Source organism: Monomorium pharaonis, unplaced genomic scaffold (assembly GCF_013373865.1).
Source record: "Monomorium pharaonis isolate MP-MQ-018 unplaced genomic scaffold, ASM1337386v2 scaffold_536, whole genome shotgun sequence".
Lineage (NCBI taxonomy): Eukaryota > Metazoa > Arthropoda > Insecta > Hymenoptera > Formicidae > Monomorium > Monomorium pharaonis.
Genome location: NW_023415842.1, coordinates 1 through 27,047, shown reverse-complemented (window position 1 = coordinate 27,047; position 27,047 = coordinate 1). Strand labels below are relative to the sequence as shown.

Genomic DNA, 27,047 nt, shown 5'->3' with positions numbered 1-27,047 from the left:
TTTAAATGTAAAAGGGGGAACACAACATACTGATCTTTATATTTTAATTTTAAACATTTATATGCAATTTGCTCTAAATTCCATGTCTGTAAGTTTCCGAGATCATCGACTAAATAACATTGCCCAATTTAGATGATTTGCAGGGTTTAGAATAAAAATCAGCAAGTGACTTGAATTATGTCCAATTATAAAAGTATCTTTATTATTTGAAATAAAATTCCTAATAACTATAATACTTCCATCAATTAAATAACAGCAATTATCTGGTTCTTCTGTTTTTAATGTACAATTTTAAACGTAACTTTACTGAATTGATTGCATGTGTAAAAACTTAAATGTGAATTTGTATCATTGGCGAATGGACCATTAAAATGTGGGTTGTGAAGCTCATTACTAACTATCTTTAGTTTTTTATTATTATTCAAACAATAATTTTGTTCACTTATTCGGCAAACAATTTGTTCTAATATTTTATCATTTTTACGAATCATTTTTAATATAGTCTGCATATAATTTTCAAATGGAAAAGCACTAAATTCCTGTAGAGTTCCAAATTTTAGTGCGTCATCATGAAGATGTAATAAATTATGAATATTAGTTGACGCATTTTTTTTTGCCGTATAAATGATGAAAGTATTCACAAAATATTCTAATAGTGATTTTGCGTAATTTGAGTAACAATCCATATGCTTTGAATTTGATAAAATTGTAACAGCTACGTGCAAAGTTAAAAATTAATGTATTTATCATAAGTAATAACAGATTTTAAAACAATAGGTCCTGTATACAACAAAAATGTCCTAAATTCAGTTGCTTTCCACCTTTTACAATCAAATAATGATCGTGGTTTCCGATTATTTCACATGGTATATTATTCTTTTGAACTTCTAATAATTTTGATAACTTAGACATTTCATTAAATGATAATTTAGATTGGGGTGTTCCAAAACACCATAAATTGACAATCAGTTTCTTAACAACTCCCAGATAAAGCAAATGCATTGGATCTAACGGAAAATCTTTACCATATCTATATTTGGAATTGATTCTAGAATAGATGTACCTGTGTGATGGTTTGGTTGTAATTTTAGTCTAAAATCATTGTTTGTTCTTAAAGAAAAACTATTTAAATATGGATAGCTTACTCGATCATGAATATATTCACCTTTTGCTGTACATTTTGTGCATGAGTAATAACCGGAATGACCCTTCGTAAATGTAATATAAGATTTAGCAGGTACATCGCAAATAAAAGCATTAATTTTAAATGGATAAACTTGATTATCGATTGTTATGCCATGAGTAGTTAAAGTTATTGCTTCTTCCGTGAAATCTCTTAAAAATATGTTGCATCTGCAGGTTTTTCATTCCCGAAATAAATTCCAATAATATTTACATCATTATAATTTTCAACTAAATTGCACAAAATAGGGTATACTTGACTACTTGAACTTTTAAATAACGGGAGACCATCAATATTAATATTAACTCGGATAAATTGCAAATGTTGACCAGAATATCGCGATAAAAGTTGCTTGACACAATTACTCAATCCAAAATGATAATATTGCCCAGGTCTTATGTCTTGTACATTTACTTTTCTGGGAGTTTTTTAATAAGCTACGAGCATCTCAAGGCAATTCTGGATATTTAGATTTTAAACCTGTTATTAATTCGTTTAATGCAACATGAGATATGCGATTTTTAATTGCCCATTCTTGAAACCACAATATAAAACTAGACGAATCATCGACAAGGTTATCAGATGCAGGAGCATTAACAATATTATTAATTATTTCATGATCATTAATATCAGTATTACTAGAATTTATTGACTCATTGTTTAAAAAATTATTGCTTCCTTCAAAATCATTAAAATTACTATTTACTTGTTCAGAATTATCCAAATTGTCGTTTAATTGGTAAATATTGCTATGCACATTTTGCGTTAAAGAAAAATGATTAGATACTTTTGGAACATTATTACTTAATATTGAAGATGAAGCTACGCTTTCTGGTGAGAAGTTATTACAAATACTGTCCACAATATTAATTGCTGTATCTGACAGGTCTTTAGCTTGTCGATAATATCGTCTTTTTAATTTTGGCATCTTTTAAAATTATTATTAATATTATGTGTTCTTACTTGTTTATTCGTAATCTCTCTCTCTCTCTCTCTCTCTCTCTCTCTCTCTCTCTCTCTCTCTCTCTCTCTCTCTCTCTCTCTTCTCTCTTCTCTCTCTCTCTTCTCTCTTCTTTCTCGCTGTCTTTAAAACTCCTTGAAAATAAAAATTGATCGGAAAAAGCATAATAAAAAATAAAAATAAATCTGAATGTAGGCATAACAGAAAATATTCAATATATAAGAAAGGTTATAAACATATAAAAATTATGAACGTATAATTATAAAAAAAAAGAAATAACAGCATAGCAGTATACCATTAAACTATAAGAAAAAAACAAAGAGAGATGAAGTCAAACTTTAGGTTAGAACTCACGTGTATCGATGAACGGTTAAATTAAACTTGAGATAGTACGTAAGAATAAACTAATTGAGTCAAAGCACAAAGAAGTCTGTAACGTAAGAAAAATAATATCACGTTATGGAGCTTCTTTGTGCCTCGACTCAAGTTTATTCTTACGTACTATCTTAAAATTATTGTCGGTACTTAACGTAACTTAACGTGTACGGATGTCTTGTGCGGAGGCTTTTAATCTGAGAAAAAATAAGAAAGGAAATATACTTACAGTTCCGTATTTAATCACGTTGATAATTTAAGAATATATAACGCACAGCACGGCAGCAGCAAAACACATAAATCACACGCACCAGAAATCAGAAAATCGGAAACTGAGAATGCCAGGGAAGAGGAAACGCGTCGATGAGAGACAATAGAAGTCTGTTCGGTCACATGCCCCGATATTGCATGCTCCTAATACTTACCACAACGCACTCCAATACGTTGATTCCGATGACGCCAACCTATTAGAGTGCGTTGGAGTGAGTAGGAGCATGTCGGGGCATGGCGACGCGAACAAACCAAAGAACTTATAGAAAGCTTTGTGCTTTCGTGTCATACGCGCTTCTTGTTTTGGCGTTAAATATATATATATATATATGTATAAATATATAATAAAAATAATAAAGATAAATTATATAAAAGTAAGATCCAAGTGCGGACATAAATCAGATATCCATAGGACGTTCTGAATAGAACGTTCGTTTTAATTTCAATAATGGACATCCTATAAATGTCCATTTTATGTCCATGGACATGCGGACCTGAATTGGACTTAAAATGGACGTCCTTGGAACATCCAGTGCTATTTGGGACACAATGTAATGACTTGAGCACGCGCAGCGATCATATTCTCACGCTTTTAATCACAAGCGCATGCTCTGTTTAGCACAAGTCATGTTAAAAATGCGCGAATTTCAAATGTCTATATACATATTTTTACAAGCACAATTTTTTGTGTGGAAAGTCGCAAACCCATGTGGTGCAGAGAATGCTTTACGCACACACACACACACACACACACACACACACACACACACGGGGGGGTGCGGGAGGGGGGGCCGAAGGCTCCCCCTTGCACCACCCCCCCCGTGTGTGTGTGTGTGTGTGTGTGCGTAAAGCATTCTCTGCACCACATGAGTTTGCGACTTTCCACACAAAAGATTAGCAAGATCCTTACGCAAGGATTGTTAATGATGGTTGATTATTACTAGATCATTTGTTGGGACTGTTTGAATTTGTGCACTTAATATACAACAATGAAAAGTTAATAAATTTTTTAATCCAGTATAATGTCTTGACATCTACAATTTACATATAGTGAATGTGGTAATAATATTACCATCCATAAAAAAACATTAATATATTGATGTCAAAAATGATACTATGTGAAGAATGTGCACAAAAAACTTGTCTTTATACAGTGCTGGTACTTGGTTCTTCCTGGCTTTTGGATATTGGTGATTCCAGGTCAGTAGACAATGGAGGATATAATTCTCCAATGATATCGAAGAAGGTTTCAATTCGCTCTAAGCGACTATGAGCACGTTTGAAGAGAAATTCACACAAATATCCAAGAACATGGTCCTCTTTAGTTCCATATCTTGGAATATTGCCTCGAACTTCTCTCCAAACCCGCTCGATATGCTGTGTGTGTGCTCCTGTAAATTGTAAAATATTTAAAATTATATATTAATAACATAAATATTTATAAATTGTAAAATTAGGACAATGAATAATAAAACAATAATAATTGATAAAACTAAAATGTACATAATTGTACACAATTAATTTATTTTAATTTTAAACATTTCTTACCAGTATCAGGATCAACAAAGTTGTAGGAGTGATTTACAGTCAGATGTTGGAAGTCCTCATTGTTCAAACAATTATAGGACTTCCAACAATCTGATACGATTGTAGTTCCTGGCAGTATCCACTCCTTAATACATGCCAAGAGTGTTTTTTCACTTCGATCCTCTACTGGAACAATAAAAACCTTTTTTGTATCTTGCTCATATCCTTCAAATATCCAATGACCTTTTATGAGTCGACCACGGTTATATTTTCTTGTTCCTAATTTGGCTTCGTCAATTTCTACAATGTGTCCTGGGCCACCAAGTTTCTCACTATTCTTTTCGGCCCAGAATACACAGACCTGTAAGAAAAAAATTGATTTTATACATTTTATATATTATTACTTTTGAAATACATACACAATATTTTTAGAAAGATTAAAAAGTAATTACTTCTCTGCAGAAATTGAACCAGTCTACAACCGTGGTCGAAGAAACACCAGTTTCTGATTGGGTGTCATCTTGACGTGGATGCCTTAGCATTAAAAAGCAAGCAGCAATCTTGCATATTGTGGCCACGTCAAGATGACTTTTATGGAACCAAGTACCAACTTTGGCACTTTTGTAAAAATTGCACTGTTTTGCGACACGTTTTTTGTGCACATTCTTCACATAGTATCGTTTTTGACATCGATACATTAATGTTTTTTTATTGATGGTAATATCATTACCACATTCACTACATGTAATTGTAGATGTCAAGACATGATGCTGGATTAAAAAATCTATTAACTTTTCGTTATCGTATGTTAAATAAACAAAGTCGAATAGTCCCAACATGTTGCATTGTGACTTGCAGCAACAATGACATCGTTGCTCATTTATTTTAACGGTTGTTTAAATTTTGTGCATTCTAATGTAATAAAAAGTATAATAAAAGTACATGTAAAAGTTCCACCTTGCGTAGGGGTTTTGCTAATCTTTACAGTATTTATTATTTTCAGTATATGTAGACTCATTTATTATTAGTTACTATTAGAATACAAGGAAGTCGTTAAAAGTACACATACATTTTAAATTCGCGCCTTTATTTCATACACATATGACGACCGAGCATGCGTATATGGCCGCGAAGCATGTACATATGACTGTAAAGCATGCGCACATGGCCGCGGAGAGTGTTCGTGTCGCTACATTTCGTCGGTATGACAGATTTCTTAACCTGAATATTCGACAAATTTTACGATTATTATTTCGCTTTCCGGGGCAGAGCGACGCTTTTTTTTGCCAGATTCGTTCGTTTGAAGCAAAACTGTATCGAATAAGCACAACTACATCGATATTTGAATACCAGTGCCTAAACTAAATAATTACCGAATTTTTTAATGTCGGTTTCATTTTATAGTTACGTGTTAAGGTTAGGTTAAAAATTCTTCTTTCCTTGCAAAATTTATCGAGTCCTGCATCCAATCTCGATAATATCCAAAGTTCGCAGGTGATTCTTTTAAATAAAAGCAGCTTTGTAGAAAAATATCCTTCGTCACAGTTCAACTCAGTCGATCGCAGTTAACAAGTTAAACGAATAACACAAAACGAATGTCGATTAAAATTGCCGGTCTACAACTAGGATGGTTTTTATCAATGACAAGCTCTTCTAAAATGGCAATCATCGGAACGCAGCCCTAGAGTGCATTCTATTTGAGAGTGCACTACTCCATACAGCATATGTGCAGCATATGTACATACGTGTATAGGCTTAGGAGATGGCGTTGAGCGATTGGCGTGGAGCGCACACATACATGTCCCGCGTTCTGACAGCACAGCCAAATTAGCGCGTAATTTAAAACTCGGGTGCTTGCAAATCGCGTACTGGCGTAAAGAACACGATCGGTCTCGCGCTGCCCGTTCACTTAGCGCGAGCCACTACCGTGTCTCTTGATACATCAAATCATGCATTATAAAATATTAAAAAGCATAATGTTTTAATATATAATAGCATTAAGATTGAAACAATAAAATAATATTTATCCAACTTCTAATAATAGTTCATATCTGTTCTTTGTAATCTCGTTTATATATGTTAATTAATTATCACTCGTATTGATGCCCATTTATAGTCTCAGATTCTGTAGTTCTGTCTTTCTTCTCATTTTAAATGCATTGTTTATATACACATAAAAAAAGTATCAAACATTTCTGTATTATATATAATATTATGGTATCTAAAATATACCAAAATTACGAAGAAATAAATTGGATCTAAAGTTGATAATAATACGAATGGCAATAATAGAGACATAATATATTAATTTTTCTACAAACACCATGCTTGATATTTTGAATAGTTATTATCTGTAATATATTTCACTGTGTGTCACTAATAAGTAATATATAATTCATTATTTTTATATTACGTATATTTCATTTTAATAAGATTATCTCGTAGTTAATCACATTTAAAATAATTTTGTATGGATTATATAGACGTCTTGAAGTCTTTATAGTCAGTTATTTATATATAATAACTAGATAGTTAAAATATTAACATTTTTGACTGCAATGCCCAATAAAAATTTTTTTATATAAGAACGTATGAATATATATAATTAATATAATTATATATAAAAAATGTCCATGTATATTTTTTCTATTACATATTAATGTTTGTTTGTATACACAAAAAAATAAGAAAAAAAAATAAACAAAAAGATAATTTTTACATTGTTTCGTAAAAAATTAAGTTTAAAGAAATGGGGAAAATGTCCATAATATAATTATATAAATGTAATAATCGTATAGAAAATTATATATTATATAATTTATATATAATAATATAATATTGTATCCCTAGTAGCAAGATACATTGGCAGTATATTGGCCATTATTGGCTAATATTGGTTAAATATTGGTTATATTGGGAATGCATTGGCCAATGTTTTCTCAATGTTTCTCAATGTAATGCCAATATTGGTTATAAAATATTGGCTCCAAATTAAAATGCAATTAAAATGTCCAATATGAAAAATTGATTGGTTCAATATTGGCTCAATGCTGAACCAATATTGAACCAATATTTCTTCTTAGACAAATTGGCTAAATAAGATGAAGCGTCAACTTTACAATATTGGACCAATATTGGGAATATTGTTTTTATATTACTTTGCAATTATGCGCCAATGTTTTATGCTACTAGGAATAATATATATATATATTATAATTGCAATTTTATTTTTTGTAAAGAAAAACAATTCAGAAGTTATTTTTCTAAACATTTTTCAATTATTTTTTTTATTATTTTTCCTATATCTAATAATATAATATATAATAGACAAAGATTATACAAGAAAAACAAATCTATAGGCAATATCATAAGAAATTATTACATACATTTGCGTTTACATTACAACCCTGGCGGAAAAATTTCTACGAAATTCTAAAAAACTACAAAAATTACAAAAGTGTTCCAATTCTAACATTTTTTTGTAGTTTTTAGAGAAAAATGCTAGAATTCGAACACTTTTGTAAATATTTGTAGTTTTTTAGAATTTCGTAGAAAATTTTTCTGGCAGGGAATAAAGTTCAAAAAATTGCGATATGACATTTATAACTATATAAGATAATTTTACATTTTAATTTTGTTAAAATCAGTTGTGATCATGTTATTTTAAGAATGACAAATCATTTATAATACGTGTTGTATTATTATTGCCATCACAAAATGACAGCTTATCATGCTCTGTTTCTGCTGCGTTTCTGCTGTCACATGAGAGCACATACAATTTCGATTTTTGATGGTTTTTTGTTGTTACACAGTGACAGCAGGCTGTGTTGCATTTTAGTAAACTTTCTGCTAATAAGTAGTGCTAGTAACGCAATGTTCTAATTCTGCTCTTTTTCTGCTGCTTAGCTCTGCTTAGTTCTGCTCAATTTTTGTAGCATTTCTGTAGTTACATCGTATGCATATTGTGTTTGATTTTTGCCGCGGTTCTGCCGATATTAACTGAAACTGCAGACCCTGCTAAGATTCTGTTGCTATTCTGCTGGCACAGTATGCCCCGCATAATTTGCAAAACGTGCTCTTAGCAGACTTGGTTATCTGGGCAGATACCCATTGCAGATCTATAGCATTCTGTGTCCGCATTAAATTTTTTGTAACTCAGGATTTGTCGACAAAGCCTGCTGGCATGGCATGCCAGCAGATTGATTGCAGAAACCGAGCAGGATTTGCTGACATAACCCTGACGACAGATTGGCAGCAGAAATCAAACAGAGCCTGCTAACATGCTATGCCAGCAAATTGGTAGCAGAAACCGAGCAGGGTCTGCTGACATAACCTGACAGCAGATTGGCAGCAGAAATCAAGCAGATACCCATATAGACAAAAAGATGTCTTTTAGATTTCTAAAAGACATCTTGCGATTTCTTGCGATATCTTGCATTTTTTACGAAAAGATATCTTTTCGCGATCTAAAAGATGTCTTATGCAACAGTTTGAGATATCTTTTAGATATCTGGCGATGTCTAAAAGACATCTTATAGACACTTAAAGATGTCATAAAGATATCTAAAAGACATCTTAAAGACATCTAAAAGACATCTTGAAGAAATCTAAAAGACATCTTGAAGAAATCTAAAAGACATCTTAAACAATACTTAAAGATATCTAAAAGATTTCTTTTAGAAATCTGAAAGACCTATATAAGATATCTTATAGATGTCTTTTATATATCTTGAAGATCAGTTTTAGAATTCCTTTTAGATACCTATATTTTTATATATTTATTAATTAATATTACAAATAAATTTTAAAACACATTTTAAAGTATAATTTAACATATATTTTGAAAAATATAAAATTTTACTTTGGTAACAATGCGCATACAACATTTTAATTTTAAACATACGCGTACATTTTAATTTTAAACATACGTATACATTTTAATTTTAAACATACGCGTACATTTTAATTTTAAACATACGCATACAACATTTTAATTTTAAACATACGCATACATTTTAATTTTAAACATACGCATACAACATTTTAATTTTAAACATACGCATACATTTTTATTTTAAACATACGCATACATTTTTATTTTAAACATACGCATACAACATTTTAATTTTAAACATACGCATACATTTTTATTTTAAACATACGCATACAACATTTTAATTTTAAACATACGCATACAACATTTTAATTTTAAACATACGCATACAACATTTTAATTTTAATGTTACAATGGTAAACAATAGCATTTACAGTTGTTTATATTTCACATTGAATTACTTGACCAATGGTGCTGAGACCATCTGCTCTCAAGGACAGATTTAGCATTGTTTGACATTCTCGATCAAGCTTCGAGTAATGGATGCTGGTACTGTCCCCGGAAGAAGTTTGACCAGTGCATACTCTTCCCTAGAAAATACTGTCGACCAATGCGGACTCTATCTTCTTTCGAGGACAGTCCCAGCACCCATTGCTCGAAGCTCGAACGAGAACATCGAACAATGCGGACTCTGCCCTCAAAAGTAGATAGTCCCAGCACCCATTGATCGAAGATTAATCTTCTTTCAAGAACAGTACTAGCATCCATTACTTGCAGCTTGATCGAGAATGTCGAATAATGCCAAATCTGTCGAACACAAATGAACTTACTCTGGATCCTCATGCAGACAACGGCGCTTTGACACCGAGCACTAATTGGTGAAAAATGGGTGATGGCGGTAATATTTACCACCACCACCCGTTTTTCACCAATTAGCGCTCGGTGTCAAAACACCGGTGTCTGCATGAGGATCCAGCCCTAGGCTTATAGCAGTAATAGCGGATCTATCGCTTAAATTAAGGCACTATAAAAGTGAGTATTCTCACGTCCGCCATTTTCCTTCTAACTAGCAAGAAAAATTAGGTATGTTTTGTATATATATACGTCAATAATCTTTGGAAGCACCAAACTTTATGCGACAATGAAACGAAGACACGATATTTATGATCTTGAGACTGTAAAGATTATTGCAATGTATTATATATATAAAGCATTATGCTAGTTACTTTCTATTTAAAGAAAAATGGCGGACGTGAGAATACCTACTTTTTTAGTGTTCTACTTAAATATTTGTGATATGTATGTATGTATATATGTATATATACATACATACGTACATACATACATACATACATACATACATACACATATTCTATTATGCAGATTTTTTTAATCTATACCTCATCTTATCACCCGCGTGTTGTAGCCAATTTTTGATATGTTTTATGATTTCTGCTATTGTATATTCTGTGGATCCTTTTGCTCTTGTACGGCTTACAACTCCTACAAATAGAAACATATATTTTTATTAATACACAAATATAATTTGAAAGACTGACTTCCGTTTGTATAAACATATTAGTACTATCTATTATCTATAATTATAAAAACTTATACTTACCAATTATTATATTAGCAAAAGAGGAATTCTCGATCGCTAACGTGTTTTTGGCACCCGTCCAAGACAATTTATGGCCAACCTCAAATGTTATACAGGTTGTGAGTATATTTGAAACCATTTTTTGAGCAGTGTGTCCACCAATGTTCTTTATCCTCTTGTCCTGCAAAAATTGTATATAGAATATTACTAATACTATTTATTACCTATTTATTATTCATTAGTTACGTATACTATTATAATGTATGAATCAATGAAATTTATAGCGTATAGTATGCAATATGTATTATTTTTGTTTAGTTAAAAACTGGATGGAACCGATTTGCTCTCATTTAGTTAATATTATTCCCACATATCACTCAGAAGCAAATTCACGCGCAGAGCTATTCATCATTAATTATTAAATTACATATACATAAAAAATTACTTACAAAGCATTTACGAATTTGTTCATCATTTTTCAACATATCATTAAATTGGACGTATTCTTCTATGGTTACCAAGGGAAATTCAGGCATTAAACCATGAGAAATTTCTTCATTTCCACCATTCGGGAATTTATCTCTTAAAATTGCAAGTATTTCTTGGACTTTTGCTCTGTTCTTTGCAGTTTCGCGTTTAAAATCTTCGGAAAGAGAATCAATTTTCTTCTGTAAAGAAACTAAAACAAAGACAAACATTCAAGTAGTAAATACAAAGTTAAAGTTTACAATAAAATAATTCTCTATAAGTGATAAATTAATATATTATACATTACATATTATAAAACTATAATACTAATATATACAACTAAAAAAATTATATTTTGATATATTCTCTAATAACATACTTCAAACAAAAATTTTACTTACTCAAAGTTGCAAAAATAGTTGCATTATTTATGTCATCGTCCGTACTAATAACATAACCTGTAATACAAAAATAGATTAAAAAATTTATTAAAAAAGTTTTTATACTGTCTATAACACAAAATACTTACCATCATTGTCTGAATTCTCAGGCACAGAAGAATAAATTACGTCCACTTCTTCTCCTCCTTCTCCTTCTTCTTCTTCTCCTTCACTTTCATTGTGATAAACTTGAATAGAAAATGGATGCTCCTTTAAAACCGGTGGAACTTTGGAAGTAGATGGCACATTTCTAGTTATATAGACTTCATTCCTTTTCTAAATAATAAAAAATTGATTGATACAAAAGTATATATAATATGTTCTAAATTCTACAGTGTATCTTCATGTACAAATAAATAATTAATATTCACCAGGTTTTTCGTTTTAGTTTCTAAATTTGTTATGGGTGATCCGTTTTTACTAGACACGTCACTTTCGTTTTGTTCTTTGTAATTATGTGGAGGAGTAGGAATTCTTTTATATTTCTTGCTCGCTGTAACATTAAAAATATTATTTTTAATAAATGTATAACATAAATATTAATTTATTTACTATTTTCACTTGTTGCTTTCTAACATATTTGATTAAATATTTTATTATTAACAATAACAGTATTATGTATATAATATTTACTATATGATGTTTTGTACTTACGATGTTTAATCTTATTATCATCTGTATCGTCATAAAATTTCTTCTTTATTATTTGCCGTTTTGAAGGCAATATTTGCTCCAAATTATTCAAAGCAGCTAATTGAACATCATCCGAAGATGATATATTAGTGCAAGACTTTTCAACTTCTCGAGCTTTATCATATGTATCATAAGGTCCCAAAAGTGTACGGTAACTTGACGTTTTCCAATCATTACCAGGATTAATTTTTTTTTTTATTGCTTTTGTCATATTACATGTAGATGGTGGATGTTGGAATGTATTGTCAGAAATGTTCAACCAACAATGAGGAATAATTTGACAGTATTCGTCCCAAAATATGACGTAATACATCTAAAACGATAAACATCAATTAAATAGTAACTATTTAAATAATAATAAATAAAAGCAGCAATTTATATATAATTGTTTTAAAGAAGTTTTATTGTAATTAAACTTTTTATTAATATTTTATTTGATTAAGTTATTAAATAAGTTATTAAAATTTCTTTCTACAAATTTTCAATTCATGTGATATCGTTAATATAATATTTGTGCAATTCCCAAAATGTTTTTAAAAAACTCACTTTAGTCAGTAGTGTGTAAAATTGGTATCATACAATATGTTTGTTTGTAAGGTAATCGTATTGCTTTGGCACTTATTTGGCTGACTGGATATATTCCTACATCAGACCATTCATCTCCGACATGGATTCCTAAATGTCGTGAATCACATGGATATGAAGAAATATTGCTTGAATTTTTTAATATTTTTCCCAGTATAACTGTTTCTCCATTCTTTTTGCCAATATATTTAATCTTAAGAACATTTTTATTTATATAACAATAAGAATCCGCTTCTTTTTCGGAAGACAGTGTAAAGTTTTTAAACGTTGCTTCTCGATGAGACTGTTCACATCCAAACTGTAATTCTTCGTTTTTGGGTTTTTTAAGAATGGGATATTCTTCAAGTTCATACCTCATATTTATTTTACTTTTTGATTTTTCAGTCAATCGTCTGTGCAATTGCTGCAATGGTTGTGCACTTTTTCTGAGCATTTTTTTCATTTCTTGAAAATAATTTTCAAATGGAAAGGCGCTGAACATATCCAGACATCCATAATTCTTAACATCTTCGTGCAAATGAATCAAGTTATGTACATTGTACGTTACGTACTTTTCAGAATATAAAATTTTAAATGTTTGTACAAAATATACTAATAATTCATGCGCATACGCATTATTGTTCTTACAATCGATAGGATTGCAAAGAATAGAAATTGCACAGTGTAGAGCATAAAAATTTCTCAAGTAATTAATTGGTAAATATGACCACATAGTTATTAAACCTGTATATAAGAGAAACAATCTAAATTCCGTCGCTTTCCAGCGATCTAATTCATCTAAACCTCTCGGTTTTCTAGAAAATTCAATGGGTATGTGTGATACTAACGTTTTCAAGTCTGCAGATAATTGATTTATTTCAGATGCACGCAATTTAATGTTTTTTACTCCTCGGATCCATAAATTCAAAAGTTTTTTCATGACACCGAGACAAACAAGGTGCATATAATCCAAGGGAAATTGAGTAATCATTTTCAATCCTATGCTTTCGAAAGGTGAATTATTCAAATGATGATCTTCATTATGTCGTAGTAAAAACTTTTCATCCGTGCGTAATGGAGCACTTTCATTAAGAAATAACATTCGATTATCTCTCCATTCACCTTCTTCTTCACATTTATCACAACCATAATATCCTGTATGGCCTTTAATACATTTCACGAACGCTCTTGCTGGGGCATCACATATAACAGCATTTAATAAAATCTTGTACTTCCTTCCTCTATATTGAAATCCTTCACTTTTTACGTCGTTATACTCTTTAATAAATTCACCAATAATTTCAGCAGGTCTGGTTGGTTTACGGTATCCGTGGAATACTCCAATAACAAATGGTTTTTCCCTATAATCAGTGTGTACAATTTGTCCTAAAAGAGGCCAAAACTGTGATTTTGAACTTTTTGACAGCGGTAATCCGTCAATACTTAGATTGATTGTGATTAAATTATCAAGACTTTTATTGAGAGGTTTATTGTTTCGTAAATGGTCTTTTAATGCTTTCTGTAATCCGTGATAAAAAAAAGTACTAGAACTATTATTAATCGTTGTTATTGCTGTTGTTGTGGGAGTTTCCAATAACGTTCGTGCATCGGAAGGAAGATTAGTATGTCCATTAACTCGGAGACCTTTCAGTAATTTTGTAAGAGCCACATGAGTAATGTTGTTTTCAACACTCCACGTTTGCAAAAATTCTCTTAATGAAAAATCTTTCTGTATAGTAAAATCCAAATCTTCATCATATTGACTGTCGTATCCATCATTTGATTCTAATTCTACATCAGATGCGACATTTGGAGATGTATAAAAATCATTGTCACTTGAATAGTTATTATTTTCAACAATAAAAATATCGTCATTAAGTCTTTCTTTTTCATGTAAAATATTTTCCTTTTCTGAATTATTAACTATGCGGTCTGTTTCTTGTCTTCGACGCCATTGTTGAGATCGACTCAATTCATTGTAGCTTTTTATTTTTGGCATTATCGCGTCTAATAAAATAATTTTAATATTAATTTTTCTGTAACTTTGCAAAAACTGGTAGCTGTTTATTGCATATTAATTTAATTTATAAATAAAATATTAAAATTTGATGCTTCATATTATAATTATTTATATCTAACTTTAAAATATTACAAGATTCTAATGTAATATTAATGCTTTATAAAATTAATTTAATTTAATTAAAGCTAATGTGGTCTTCATGTAATTTTTTACTAAATAAATTTTTGTTTATGTCACTTTTAACAATTAATTTTATAAGCCGTTTACTTCAACTTTTTAAGTAAAAAGATTATCTGATCTAGATATATACAGGATGTTTGACATTACCTATATATGATACGCTTGCAAGTTAACAGAACTCAACAAAACTTAAACTGAATAGAAAAGATCTTTACCATTTTGTAATTTTAACAATAATTATAACGAGTTATTAATTTATAATAGATGAATTTGCTCGATTTACTGCAAAATGCAAATGCGTGGTAAGACTTGTCAGATAGCAGAAAATATTACCATTAATATTTATAAATATTTTATATAATATATGTCTATCTGGGTTCAGAGCAAAGATCGGCATCATCGATATTGTCAGTAATATTTTTAGCTTTAATTAATAATTACTTGATTAATCATTAATCAAAGATGAAAATTATTTGATTACTTGATTAATCAGTAATCAAAGACGAAAATTATTTGATTACTCGATTAATCGGTAATCAAATTTTTGATTACTTGACTAATCAATAATCAGAAATGAAAATTATTTCATTATTTGATTAACCGATAAGCAAAGACGAAAATTATTTGATTATTTTGTTAATCAATAATTAAAGTAAAACTTTTTGATTACTTGATTAATCAATAATCAAAGTCGAAAATTAAAAAAAAATATATTTAAGGAAATGTTCCTCAATTCAATTTACAATATAAATTCTCCGTTTTTTTTAATAAACATATTTAATTTAAATGAAAAAGTGTCTGTTTAATATAAATAAATTATATTATTATTATATAACATATTATTAATAAAAATAATATATTTAAGAAAATGTTCTATTCAATTTACAATATAAATTCTTCGTTTTTTTTTAATAAACATATTGAATTTGAATGAAAAAGTCTTTGTTTATTAAACAGAAACTTTTTCATTCAAATTCAATGTTTATTTAAAAAAAAAAACGGAGAATTTATATTGTGAATAAAAGAACATTTCCTTAAATATAGTATTTTTTTCTATTGTAATTGCTACTTTACACTGATATTATTTCATTCATCAAGATATCATTTCATTCAATATTTCACGTTTGATCCTAATTACTGAGCGATAAAGTAATTGCCAAATTTTTATGTCTGAATGCTAATTTATTAAATAATAAAAATTATCTTATTCTGATTACTTGTTAATCTAATAATCAAAGACTTTCAATATTGATTATTGATTAATCGAGTAAAAAAAATTTTCGACTCTAATTACTAATGAACAAAATAATCAAATAATTTTCGTCTCTGATTACTGATTAATCAAGTAATCAAGTAATTTTCGTCTTTGATTAATAATTAATAAAGTAATCAAATAATATTAATTTATTATTTTTTTGCCGATCCCTGGTTCAAAGATTGCTAAGTATGTGAGATATTATTTACGAAGCATTAGCAACACTGAAAGAACTGTACGAAGTTGGCAACCAATTACAGTGGAAAGTAAAAACGAAACTTTTTACATTATTAATAAAGTATCGTTTCCTATTAAGTTCTGTTAAATTTATTTCTTAAACATAACATGACTTTAGGTCCCTGATAACTGATATGAGGATAATATATATAACGATTTAGATGACGAAATCAATAGTGATAATGATAATTAGATAATAGAAACGTTCATGTCCATTGTTCAAAAGATATTTGGCAAGAGTGCTAATCGTATTCATCGATAAAATGTTGATGTTTAAAATAGATTCACAATCACTCATCATTCACAAAGAACAGATCTATTCAACGCACATCTAATATTAATAAACGAAACTTTTTGAGATCCTAAAGTAAAATCATGAAATTGAAAACGAATTGCAGATTTGAAAACATTGATATTCATTTAGGCGTTGATTAAATCTTTAACGGAAATTTTGTTTACATACATATATGTATACAAACAATATGTAATAATAGAAAAACATATATATATATATATATTGATTTACCTTTCTGTTTCGAGATTAAACTATTTTTTCTCCTTTCTCTTTAATTGTGAAATCGTTGTGCAGCGCATCCAAGATCCGATGGAAAAGAGCATTCGCCAAACAACTTTGTTGTCATAGCAACAAAGATTAAGAATCATGTCGGATATCATGCTTGTCAACATTATAATGTTCCACGAATAAAAATAAATAAACGCATTATTAACCCTGTAAATAACGATCAACAACAAACTGATCAATCATTTTGTAATCGATCCTTTGCATCATACAGAAATATCACTACTTATCTCATTACCCGAAATAAATATATGGTGATAATGTTTGACTTGATTTTATGCCGAAACTCAGTAATGCAGCAAAATGTGTACTTTCGAAAAATTTACTTAACTTACAAAATCAAGCAATGTTTATTTTATCAAGCGATATTTATTTTATTTTGGAAATAATCTTACTTTTATAAATATATATAATGAATTGAGTCATAAAAATAATTTTTATCCTACTTAAAACTTCATTATTGTCCTCAACTTGCAAAAGACAAAATAATTAAATACAGTGGATAATATTTCTCAGAAGTAATCATTTTAATTATACAAAAACTTGTTTGTGAATCAACCTAATAAATTTCATAAAATAATTCAATAAAATTGTAATATCTGTGTAAATAAATTAAATAAATTTATTCACAAATAAAATTAAACAGTTTTGAATAAATTCTGTAAATCTGAGTTCTGATGGTTTTTTTTAAATACTTACATTTCGTGACAATACCCTCCACACACACCAAGTTACCCAAGTAACGAGAGGTAAATGTTCTCGGTGTGACGTGTTTGTTTCCAAAGCTGCCCTCAAAAGCGACAAAGAAATCTTTATTGCTCTTAGCATAGTCAATGTCCACTCGAGATGTATTGTTTCAGGGCATTCTGAAATGCCAGCTGCTCCTCAAAGGAATTGTTCAACAGACTGTAACACAACCAATTATCATAATTACCTCTAACACTTCACAATTTGAAAAAGACAAATCTATTGTATACCTTGCCGCACGTGCAGAATTTTTTCTCCTCACAATTGATATTTACAACTGTCTGTATTTTTCTTTTTGTACGGCGAAGAAAGTCAAGTATTAAAAGTATAGACATCCTTCGCTCAGTCTATAAGACTAAAATAAGAAAATCCTTATAAACAAAAAATAGTAGGTGCAAAAAAAGTATAATACAAGGGGGAAGAATGAATAGATAGCAAGAATATCATATATATTACAAATGTGATAGATCTAAGAGATTTAATAGATATAACAAAATAGATAAAATAAGTAATATAATAACCAAAGACTAGTAAGCAAAGTAAAAATAGTTATTAAAATAAATAAGATATACATATTAAATTAAGTATACTAAATATGTATGTATGTATATATTTGATGTAAGTAGTTGAGCGGATTATAAAGCATGGTGTCCCGATCAAAGTTGAGATTAATATATATCACTATTAAAATAATAAGATATCAAAAGTTGTATAAATTATTAAATAATTGTAGCTAAATAGTATATAAAGAGAATATCAGCAAAAAGTTAATAATAGTAAATATTATTTAGAAAAATATAAATTGCAAATATCAAAATAAGGAAATATTACAAAGTAGGTTTTATAAAGCGAGATATTATATTCCAAAATATTCATGTTTGTACAGCATGTTAGGCATACGTGTAGATCATGAACAAAACAATGATCCAAGGTTGCATTCCTTTTGGTGTTAGGAAGAAAGCGATAAAATATGTACAGCAAATGAAAGTAATAATGAAATATTTAAGCACGTTACAGCAGGATACAGCATATGATATTTGCAATTTATTTTTTCTAAATAATATTTACTATTATCGTGCGATCGACACAGCACAATACCGTAAATTCAATTACCATCTTCGAGGAACTTGTAAGAAACCCAAGTTGTTCACCATGTAGGGCATCTCTACAGACGTTGCAATACATAGGTTTAGCGTGATTAGTTGCGTACCACTGATGATTATCTCCCAGGAACTCGGCAGTTCCAGGATTACCCTGAGGTTGACTCTCCGTCGCTGTTCTTAGAACGTACAACAACTCCTCCATATTTTGTCTGTATATATTCACTACAAAAATATAGTATAGCATAAAAATATATTTAAAAAAGCAAAGCTATAGAGGAAGTCGGAACTTTATGTTAAAACTCACGTAAGGATCGAGTGGATTCGCACGTCCGGATCGGCGGTGATTGAACTACGATTTGGACTTATTTTCTTTTTGTAGAAGAATATCGGACACTGTATCACTAATATATGACTTTCACATTGGTTATGTAGTTATGGGTGTGTGTGTATGTGTCGCATATATGTAAATAGTTCGATTATGGGTGAGTGTATGTGTATATGTTTATGTGTATGTGTTTGTCCGCATTGTAATGAGCTCGGGTCCGCGACGTCCGCGTAGGTTCGCTATGCCCAGTGACCGTGCGGTACGATCACCCCTGCGCGTGAAATGGATCCAAATGGACTTTATGGTTAGGTTAGGTTAGGTAGATGCAAGCGTCACGATCGAACGTTCTAGTCGATATCGGCGCCAGCGCCGGATTTCCGAGACGTTTCGATAAGATCGGCAAGCTCCGGACTGCTCCGGACATAACTTCCGGGTAAATGTTACCGTTTAAAGTATATTAATATATATGTTAATTACCATTGTAAAATAAAGTTTTATATTCTCCAAAATATAATATATTAAATTATTATTTAAAATGTGTTTTATTTGTAAATATTAATTAATAAATATATATAAAAAATTTATTATATAAAAAGATAAATAATAAATATAAAAAAATATTATTTATAATATAGTTATCTAAAAGGAATTCTAAAACTGGTCTTGAAGATATATATAAAAGACGTCTAAAAGATATCTTTTAAAAGAGATCATTTAGATATCTTTGGCATGTCTAATTCAAAAATTTTTAAGACATCTTTTAAAATGTCTTTTAGATGTCTTTTAGATGTCTTTTAGAAATTCTATGAAGATATCTTAACAAAATCTTTTCAGATGTCTTTTAGATATCTTTTAGATATCTTTTAGAAATGTCTTGAAGACATCTTGAGCAAGATGTCTTTTCGACTTCTACAAGATATTATTGTTTACTGGGTATCTAAAAGATTTCTTAAATCGGATATCTTTAAAGTGAAACTAGAGATAAAAAAATAAAATAAAAATTTAATTTTTTAAATTATTTTTATTAACAGTACATACTAAATTTAGGACAAATTTTTATTAATTAATTAAATTTAAATTATATTGTTTTATTTTATTCTTACTTGCCGCTGGTAGGTTTTGAACCTTGGACCTTAGGATGACGAACCTTGTACTCTATCTGCTACGCCAATTTGACTCATCGGTATGAGTACTTGTTATTGTCTACATATACCAATATGTTATAAACTGACACAATTATATTATTTTTTATAAAAGCAATTAAATTTTGCAAAACATATTAAAAATAAATAGCATTAATTTATTTACTTATTTATTTCATTGTTAAATTTATCTTTTTCCATAATAATTTTATGGAAATTGCGATCTATTTAGCATTAATACTTTGAAGCGTTCAAATGGTTAATTAGATGGATTAAACTATATAGATCATATATTCTAAGAAAAATTGAATAGTACATCTATTATCCTGTTTTTGTTCAGTACATGATGAATTTAGATTTTGTGCATTTTTTCGTGCGCAGTAATTGTAGACAAACCATAATTTTTGAAAACATTATCTTTATGATAATTTTTTTAATATCAAATGGATTTCTCATTCAGGATGTTAAATGTTGTCTGATTTTTGCTACGACGCGCATGGACGGCTCAAAAATCGGACAGCATTGTGTGATATCTTTTATGAGACATTAAGCTGATATCATTTAGCTGATGTCATAAGGATAACATTTTTAAGAAACTTAAATGAAACTCTTTAATAAGATATCTCAAAGATATCCTCTCTTAGATATCTCTGATAAATGTTACCATTTTGACATCATTTCCAAGATATCTAAATGTTCTTTAAAAAATTCTCTTAAAGTTTTCTGACAAGCGTATTGTCTGGCCTTTTTAAATTTATCTGAAATCCTTTTATCTGTATTTTCTATTGGTTGCCGGTATTATACATAACTTTAAACTTATGTATAATACAAAAGTAACCAATAGGAAATAATATAGATAAAAGAACTTCAGATAAATAAAAAAAATATAGCTGCCTAATACTTTTGGCCAAGCCTGTATACATATATTTCTATATATTTCTATATAATTAGGAATCGTAAGGAAATAAAATTATTATAATTGTTAATACATTTTTAATAAGAGTTTAGGCATCATTTCTGTTATTTCAAATTTACCGTTATCGCGCGGTAGCCCAATACAATAAAGTGCTTAATCTTTCAATACAATGTATATCGGCGAGAGAACAATTAAACTCTTATTAAAAATGTATTGACAATTAATAATAATTTTATTTCCTTACGATCCCTAATATATTAGAAATATATGTATGTATACAGGATTGGCCAAAAGTATTAGACAATGATATAATTTAATTTCTCAATAATTTCTATTGCCGCAACCTTTTTTCTTACGTTTTTCTCTATAGAAACATATTAATGCAAGTTTTAAATTGGCATTTAAATGGCAATTAAGATTATAAAGTAACGGACATACTGTTCGATTTCTGCTGCGAATCTGCCTACAGGTTATGTCAACAGGCTCTGCTCGATTTCTGCTGCCAATCTGTTGTCAGTTATATTAGCAGGTTTTGCTCGATTTCTGCTGCCAATCTGTTATCAGATTATGTTAGCAAGCTCTGCTTGATTTCTGACAGCAGTTTGCCGACATCGTTGGATATTACAGACTCTGTATAAAATTTGTTGCTATTCTGTCGTCAAAAATTGATAGCATGCTCTGCTCAAAATCTGTTCCTGCAGGCTTGGCTATCGGGGTGGCTATATGCGCATGCTTTCTGTCTAGCATCGACTTTCACGGAAAACATTTAACAAAAAAAAAACATTTGTTAAAGCAGAAAATACCTTGTTTTGAGTGCATGTAATTGAACGCATTAAAGTGTTTGTATATGTAGTCACGAAGCATGCGCATATATGGCCACAGAACCATGTTCAGTCGCAACATTTTGTCGGAATGACAGGTTTTGTAACCTGTCAAGTAGTGAATTTTAAGGAAATGCTGGAGTCGCCTGTTTTACTGATTAAACATTAATTATTTTCTTCTACACTTGGCTCTTAATTGATTTCATAGAATTAAAAATCCTTCTCCAGAATTAAAGTATAGACAATACACACCCTGCTACATACAGTTTTCTTTAAAATACAAGAAAAAATTAGATGTTTAAAAAACAAGAAAAAATCAGAAAATTATACTTTTGTGCAGTTGTCTCGTAACTTTCATCCGCAGCACTAAGTTTTAAAGATTCTTTACGTACAAAATAACTATTATGTAGGATTGTCACTATGCAATTCACAGATTAATATGTCTACTTTAACTCTGCAAAATAATTCCTAACTCTATAAAAAATATATATATAAAATCTTATTAATAATGTGCACAAAACTCTACATTATCGACCTCAATCAAGTTCTAGAGGCTGTCCAGCATCTCCTTAAGGGGTTGCTGGATCCAGCATCCCCTTAACGATTAATATTTCGTCTCGTGAGGCAGAACGACGCTTTTTTCTGTTTTAAAAATGATATTAAAATAAATTTATAATAGAGTATTATATGTGATTTTTAATTATATTAATAAAGAATTTTTAAAACTATTCATTAGTAATATAATATTATCATTATATCATATAATTATATAATTATAATTATATTATAGCAATTGTATTACCCAGTAAACATTCAATATCTATTGTTTATACATTGGACATCCATAATGTAAAAAAAATATACTGTATATACTGTGTACATACAGAAAATATACATAAATGTATATATATTTATGGATACATAAAATATCTTATAGATATATTTAGTTGTATATTCATCTGAGATCACGGCATAAATATACATAAGATATATTTTATGTATATTCCATGTATTTAGATGAAATGTACATGCGATATACACTAACATAGATACATTTACGTAACATCTGTATATGTATTCCAATAAACATTTAGAACATCTTGTATATGTTTATGTACATATATGGATATTTTATATCTATGTATATACAAAAAATGTGAAAAGTATTCTTTTCACTACCATCACTACGTGGCGTAGCGGTTTTTACCCTTCTTATGAACAAAGTACACTTTCTAGTGAATAAAAAGGGTTTACCAAGAGTGTGGAAACAAGTAAGATTTGCCATCGACATATTTTATTAGACTGAAATCAATATGTCAGTCTATAAAAGGGATCGAGGAAAATAAGGACAAAATTGCGAAAACTTTTATTTAAAAAAATAGCATGTTTAAATTAAATTAAATTTATTTTGGATAAAGTTGACAAAAGACTCATTAAAACAAAAATTACAATACAAACACATTTAGTCTTGAAATAATATGCAATTTTTGATTATATTGCGTGTACATACCAAATGTATAATGTATATCCTCAAAATGTATGTACATATCATGAATGTGCATTGCACATTCTTGTAATATACATTATGTACATGAATATATACTGCATATCTTTAGAATGTACCTATATATATATATTTTGAACATTCTTATATACTTTTCACATTTTTTGCATATACACAGAATATGAAACCCATATATGTTTATATATAGGACATACATAGCATGTTCTAATGTTTACTGACAAGGGAACCTCGCGAACCCGAAAATTCTGATTTTAATGAAACTTGGCATAAATGTAGAAGAAGTAAATACATGAATTTAGAAATTAAAAGTTGGTGCTTATAAACGGTTTAAAGGGTTGAAACCACCCTTAAAAAATGTTGAGTTTTTGTCTTTTCTCGATATATCTCGTAAACTAAACAAAGTATTAAAAAATGTTTCATACAAAAGTTTTACAGTATAAATACCTCTATTTAACTATGCTATTTATTTTTTCAAAAAAAATTTTTTTTTAAAACAAATTTTTTTCTTTGAAAAAAAAATTTTTTTGAAAAAAATAAATAGCATAGTTAAATAGAGGTATTTATGCCGTAGAACTTTTGTATGAAACATTTTTTTATATTTTGTTTAGTTTAAGAGATATATCGAGAAAATGCAAAAATGTCTCAACTTTGAAGTGTGGTTTCACCCCTTCAAACCGTTTTTGAACCAAAATAAAACATTTCTAAATTAATATATCTACTCCCTCTACATTTATGCCAAGTTTCATTAAAATTAGAAAATTTTTCGATTGGGCTTATAAACGGTTTGAAGGAGTGAAATTACCCTTTAAAGGTTGAGATATTTTTATTTTTTCTCGCTATATCTCGTAAACTAAACAAAATATAAAAAAATGTTTTATACAAAAGTTTTACAGCCTAAATACCTTCATTTAACTACGCTGTTTATTTAAAAAAAAAAATTTTTTTTTTTAATTAAAATAAATTTTCAATAAAATTGACTTTTATGTATATAGCATTTATAAAATAATTATACTATCTTATACTACGTTCTATTTATATCATCTATGTGTATATTATGTGTGTTATATTTTATGTATGTTATAATACTATACATTTATATTATCTGCATCCCTATATGTATTAGTTTTCATCTAACAGTTGCGCAATATTAGAGTAGTCACGTTGCTTTCACACAATTCATTCTGTCTACGTCACATATTTCACATTCAAGTTTTATATTCGTCATATCACAGTATATATCATATATGAAATGGAAATCACGTATTAAAGTTTGATATCTTTATTAATGATGTTACGCGTCATTTTCACATCTGTATCAAGTCTAACGTGTGCTTGATCAGTACATCAGTATCACATCTAACGAGTGCTTGATTTTTCTGTTAGATTATTTAATTGAGCGAAGCATAATGTTACACGTAAATGTTGCGAATGTTCTTAATATGTTAATTATTTTATTTCAAATTATACATATTCCACCTATAAATGAAAGAGAAATACAATTACGTGATGTGATAGAGGATATTATAACAAATGATATTATAAGAGTGAATATGACTTATCATTTGATGTACACACTGATACTGCTTTAGAATTTTAAAATTATTGGGAAGTGGATTTACCTGACATAGAATATGTAACAAATGATGAGGAAGAATTTTTTTTAATGATAATTGTGGTAGGGACTTCACCTTTCTGAAGCGACGTTGCACTCCTAAAAGAGAGTGTCGGCCTTTTATCACTTCTCCAATATTCGACGGCTTTCCTTTTATAGCTACTATTTAAAATTTCGTCTTCTGGTTCACAATTATATTCATTATCAGGTTCATAATCAACATTATCATTTTCTAAAAATTCTTCCACTTTATCTGTTACATATTCTATGCCAGGTAAATCCACTTCCAAATAATTTTGAAATTTTAAAGCAAATGAGTATGTATATCAAATGATAAGTCATTCACTGCATTTGTTATAATATCCTTTATCACATCACGTAATTGTATTTCTCTTTCATTTATAGGCGTTGATGGAATATGTGTAATTTGAAATAAAATAATTAACATATTAAGAACATTCGCAACATTTATGTGTAACATTATGCTTCGCTTAATTAAAAACAATCTAACAAGAAAAATCAAGCACATGTTAGATGTGATACTGATGTACTGATCAAACACACGTTAGACTTGACACTGATGTGAAAATGACGCGTAACACCATTAATAAAGATACCAAACTTTTATTAATACGTGATTTCATATATGATACATACTGTGACATGACGAATATAAAACTTGAATGTGAAATATGTGACGTAGAGAGAATGAACACTGTGTGAAAGCAACGTGACTACTAATATTGCGCAACTGTTAGATAAAAACTAATACATACAAGGATGCAGATAATATAAATGTATAGTATTATAACGTAGATAATATATAACATATATAATATACACATAGATGATATAAATAAAACGTAGTATAAGATAGTATAATTACTTTATAAATGCTATATACATAAAAGTCAATTTATTGAAAATTTATCTTAATTAAAAAAAAAATTTTTTTTCAAAAAATCAACAGCGTATTTAAATGGAGGTATTTATGCTGTAAAACTTTGCATAAAACATTTTTTTATATTTTGTTTAGTTTACGAGATATATGGAGAAAAGGTAAAAATATCTCAACCTTTGAAGGGTAGTTTCACTCCTTCAAAACCGTTTATAAGACCAAACAGAAAATTTTCTGATTTTAATGAAACTTGGCATAAATGTAGAGGGGGTAAATACATTAATTTAGAAATGTTTTATTTTGGTTCAAAAACGGCTTGAAGGGGTGAAAGCACGCTTCAAAGTTGAGACATTTTTGCATTTTCTCGATATATCTCGTAAACTAAACAAAATATTAAAAAATGTTTCATACAAAAGTTTTACGGCATAAATACCTCTATTCAACTATCATATTTATTTTTTTCAAAAAAAATTTTTTTTAAAGAAAAAAAAATTTGTTTTTGAAAAAAAGATTTTTTTTTTTAAATAAATAACATAGTTAAATAAGGTATATATACAGTAAAACTTTGTATAAAACATTTTTTAATATTTTGTTTAGTTACGAGATATATCCAGAAAAGGCAAAACCGGGAAGAGAAAGAAGGGAAAAAGGAAAAGGGAAGGGGAAAGAAAAAAAAAAAAAGAAGGCGAAAGAAGGGAGGAGCACATTTTTGCAGGATGGTTGCCACCCTTTTACCCGTGATAAAGCCCCACGTTTAATTTCTACCTGTCC

At 29.1% G+C, this 27,047-nt stretch overlaps 3 protein-coding genes across 8 annotated transcripts; all 3 read right to left on the bottom strand.

Annotated features, from left to right (window-relative positions):
* Positions 1 to 3,627: 3,627 nt before the first annotated feature.
* On the bottom strand, positions 3,628 to 6,939 carry LOC118644227. Its single transcript, XM_036294936.1, has 3 exons — positions 4,769 to 6,939; positions 4,338 to 4,677; positions 3,628 to 4,180 (listed from the first exon to the last, which is right to left on the bottom strand). The coding sequence occupies exons 1-3, from the start codon at positions 5,153 to 5,155 to the stop codon at positions 3,936 to 3,938; spliced, it is 972 nt and encodes a 323-aa protein (XP_036150829.1). The 5' UTR covers positions 5,156 to 6,939; the 3' UTR covers positions 3,628 to 3,935.
* Positions 6,940 to 9,479: 2,540 nt separating this feature from the next.
* On the bottom strand, positions 9,480 to 10,348 carry LOC118648606. 2 transcript variants are annotated; one of them, XM_036294934.1, is made up of 2 exons: positions 10,140 to 10,348; positions 9,480 to 9,993 (listed from the first exon to the last, which is right to left on the bottom strand). In XM_036294934.1, exon 2 carries the CDS (start codon positions 9,991 to 9,993, stop codon positions 9,676 to 9,678), a length of 318 nt encoding a protein of 105 aa, XP_036150827.1. In that variant the 5' UTR covers positions 10,140 to 10,348; the 3' UTR covers positions 9,480 to 9,675. The 2 variants fall into 2 exon arrangements, with proteins under 2 accessions (XP_036150827.1, XP_036150828.1); XM_036294935.1 differs by having other exon boundaries at positions 9,480 to 9,997; positions 10,144 to 10,348.
* A 99-nt stretch (positions 10,349 to 10,447) lies between these two features.
* On the bottom strand, positions 10,448 to 19,765 carry LOC105834125. Of its 5 annotated transcripts, XM_036294932.1 has the most exons (12): positions 19,342 to 19,685; positions 19,048 to 19,259; positions 18,165 to 18,289; positions 17,887 to 18,093; positions 17,134 to 17,337; positions 12,313 to 12,664; positions 12,030 to 12,151; positions 11,748 to 11,934; positions 11,620 to 11,676; positions 11,200 to 11,429; positions 10,772 to 10,931; positions 10,448 to 10,653 (listed from the first exon to the last, which is right to left on the bottom strand). In XM_036294932.1, exons 6-12 carry the CDS (start codon positions 12,662 to 12,664, stop codon positions 10,526 to 10,528), a joined length of 1,236 nt encoding a protein of 411 aa, XP_036150825.1. In that variant the 5' UTR covers positions 17,134 to 17,337; positions 17,887 to 18,093; positions 18,165 to 18,289; positions 19,048 to 19,259; positions 19,342 to 19,685; the 3' UTR covers positions 10,448 to 10,525. The 5 variants fall into 5 exon arrangements, with proteins under 5 accessions (XP_036150825.1, XP_036150826.1, XP_036150823.1 ...); XM_036294933.1 differs by lacking the exons at positions 17,134 to 17,337; positions 17,887 to 18,093; positions 18,165 to 18,289; positions 19,048 to 19,259; positions 19,342 to 19,685 and adding an exon at positions 12,898 to 13,040; XM_036294930.1 differs by lacking the exons at positions 10,448 to 10,653; positions 10,772 to 10,931; positions 11,200 to 11,429; ... (1 more) ...; positions 11,748 to 11,934; positions 12,030 to 12,151 and adding an exon at positions 12,898 to 14,922 and having other exon boundaries at positions 12,538 to 12,664; positions 17,134 to 17,361; positions 19,342 to 19,741.
* Positions 19,766 to 27,047: the final 7,282 nt, after the last annotated feature.

What these genes read in the sequence shown, in the direction of transcription:
- LOC118648606 (XM_036294934.1), bottom strand. Translation starts at nt 9,993, where the DNA reads ATGAGGATCCAGAGTAAGTTCATTTGTGTTCGACAGATTTGGCATTAT.
- LOC118644227 (XM_036294936.1), bottom strand. Translation starts at nt 5,155, where the DNA reads ATGTTGGGACTATTCGACTTTGTTTATTTAACATACGATAACGAAAAG. An exon ending in GGTTCAATTTCTGCAGAGAA is followed by an intron (nt 4,678 to 4,768) that starts GTAATTACTTTT and finishes TTTTTCTTACAG; the next exon opens with GTCTGTGTATTCTGGGCCGA. An exon ending in CTTTGTTGATCCTGATACTG is followed by an intron (nt 4,181 to 4,337) that starts GTAAGAAATGTT and finishes TACAATTTACAG; the next exon opens with GAGCACACACACAGCATATC.
- LOC105834125 (XM_036294931.1), bottom strand. Translation starts at nt 14,914, where the DNA reads ATGCCAAAAATAAAAAGCTACAATGAATTGAGTCGATCTCAACAATGG.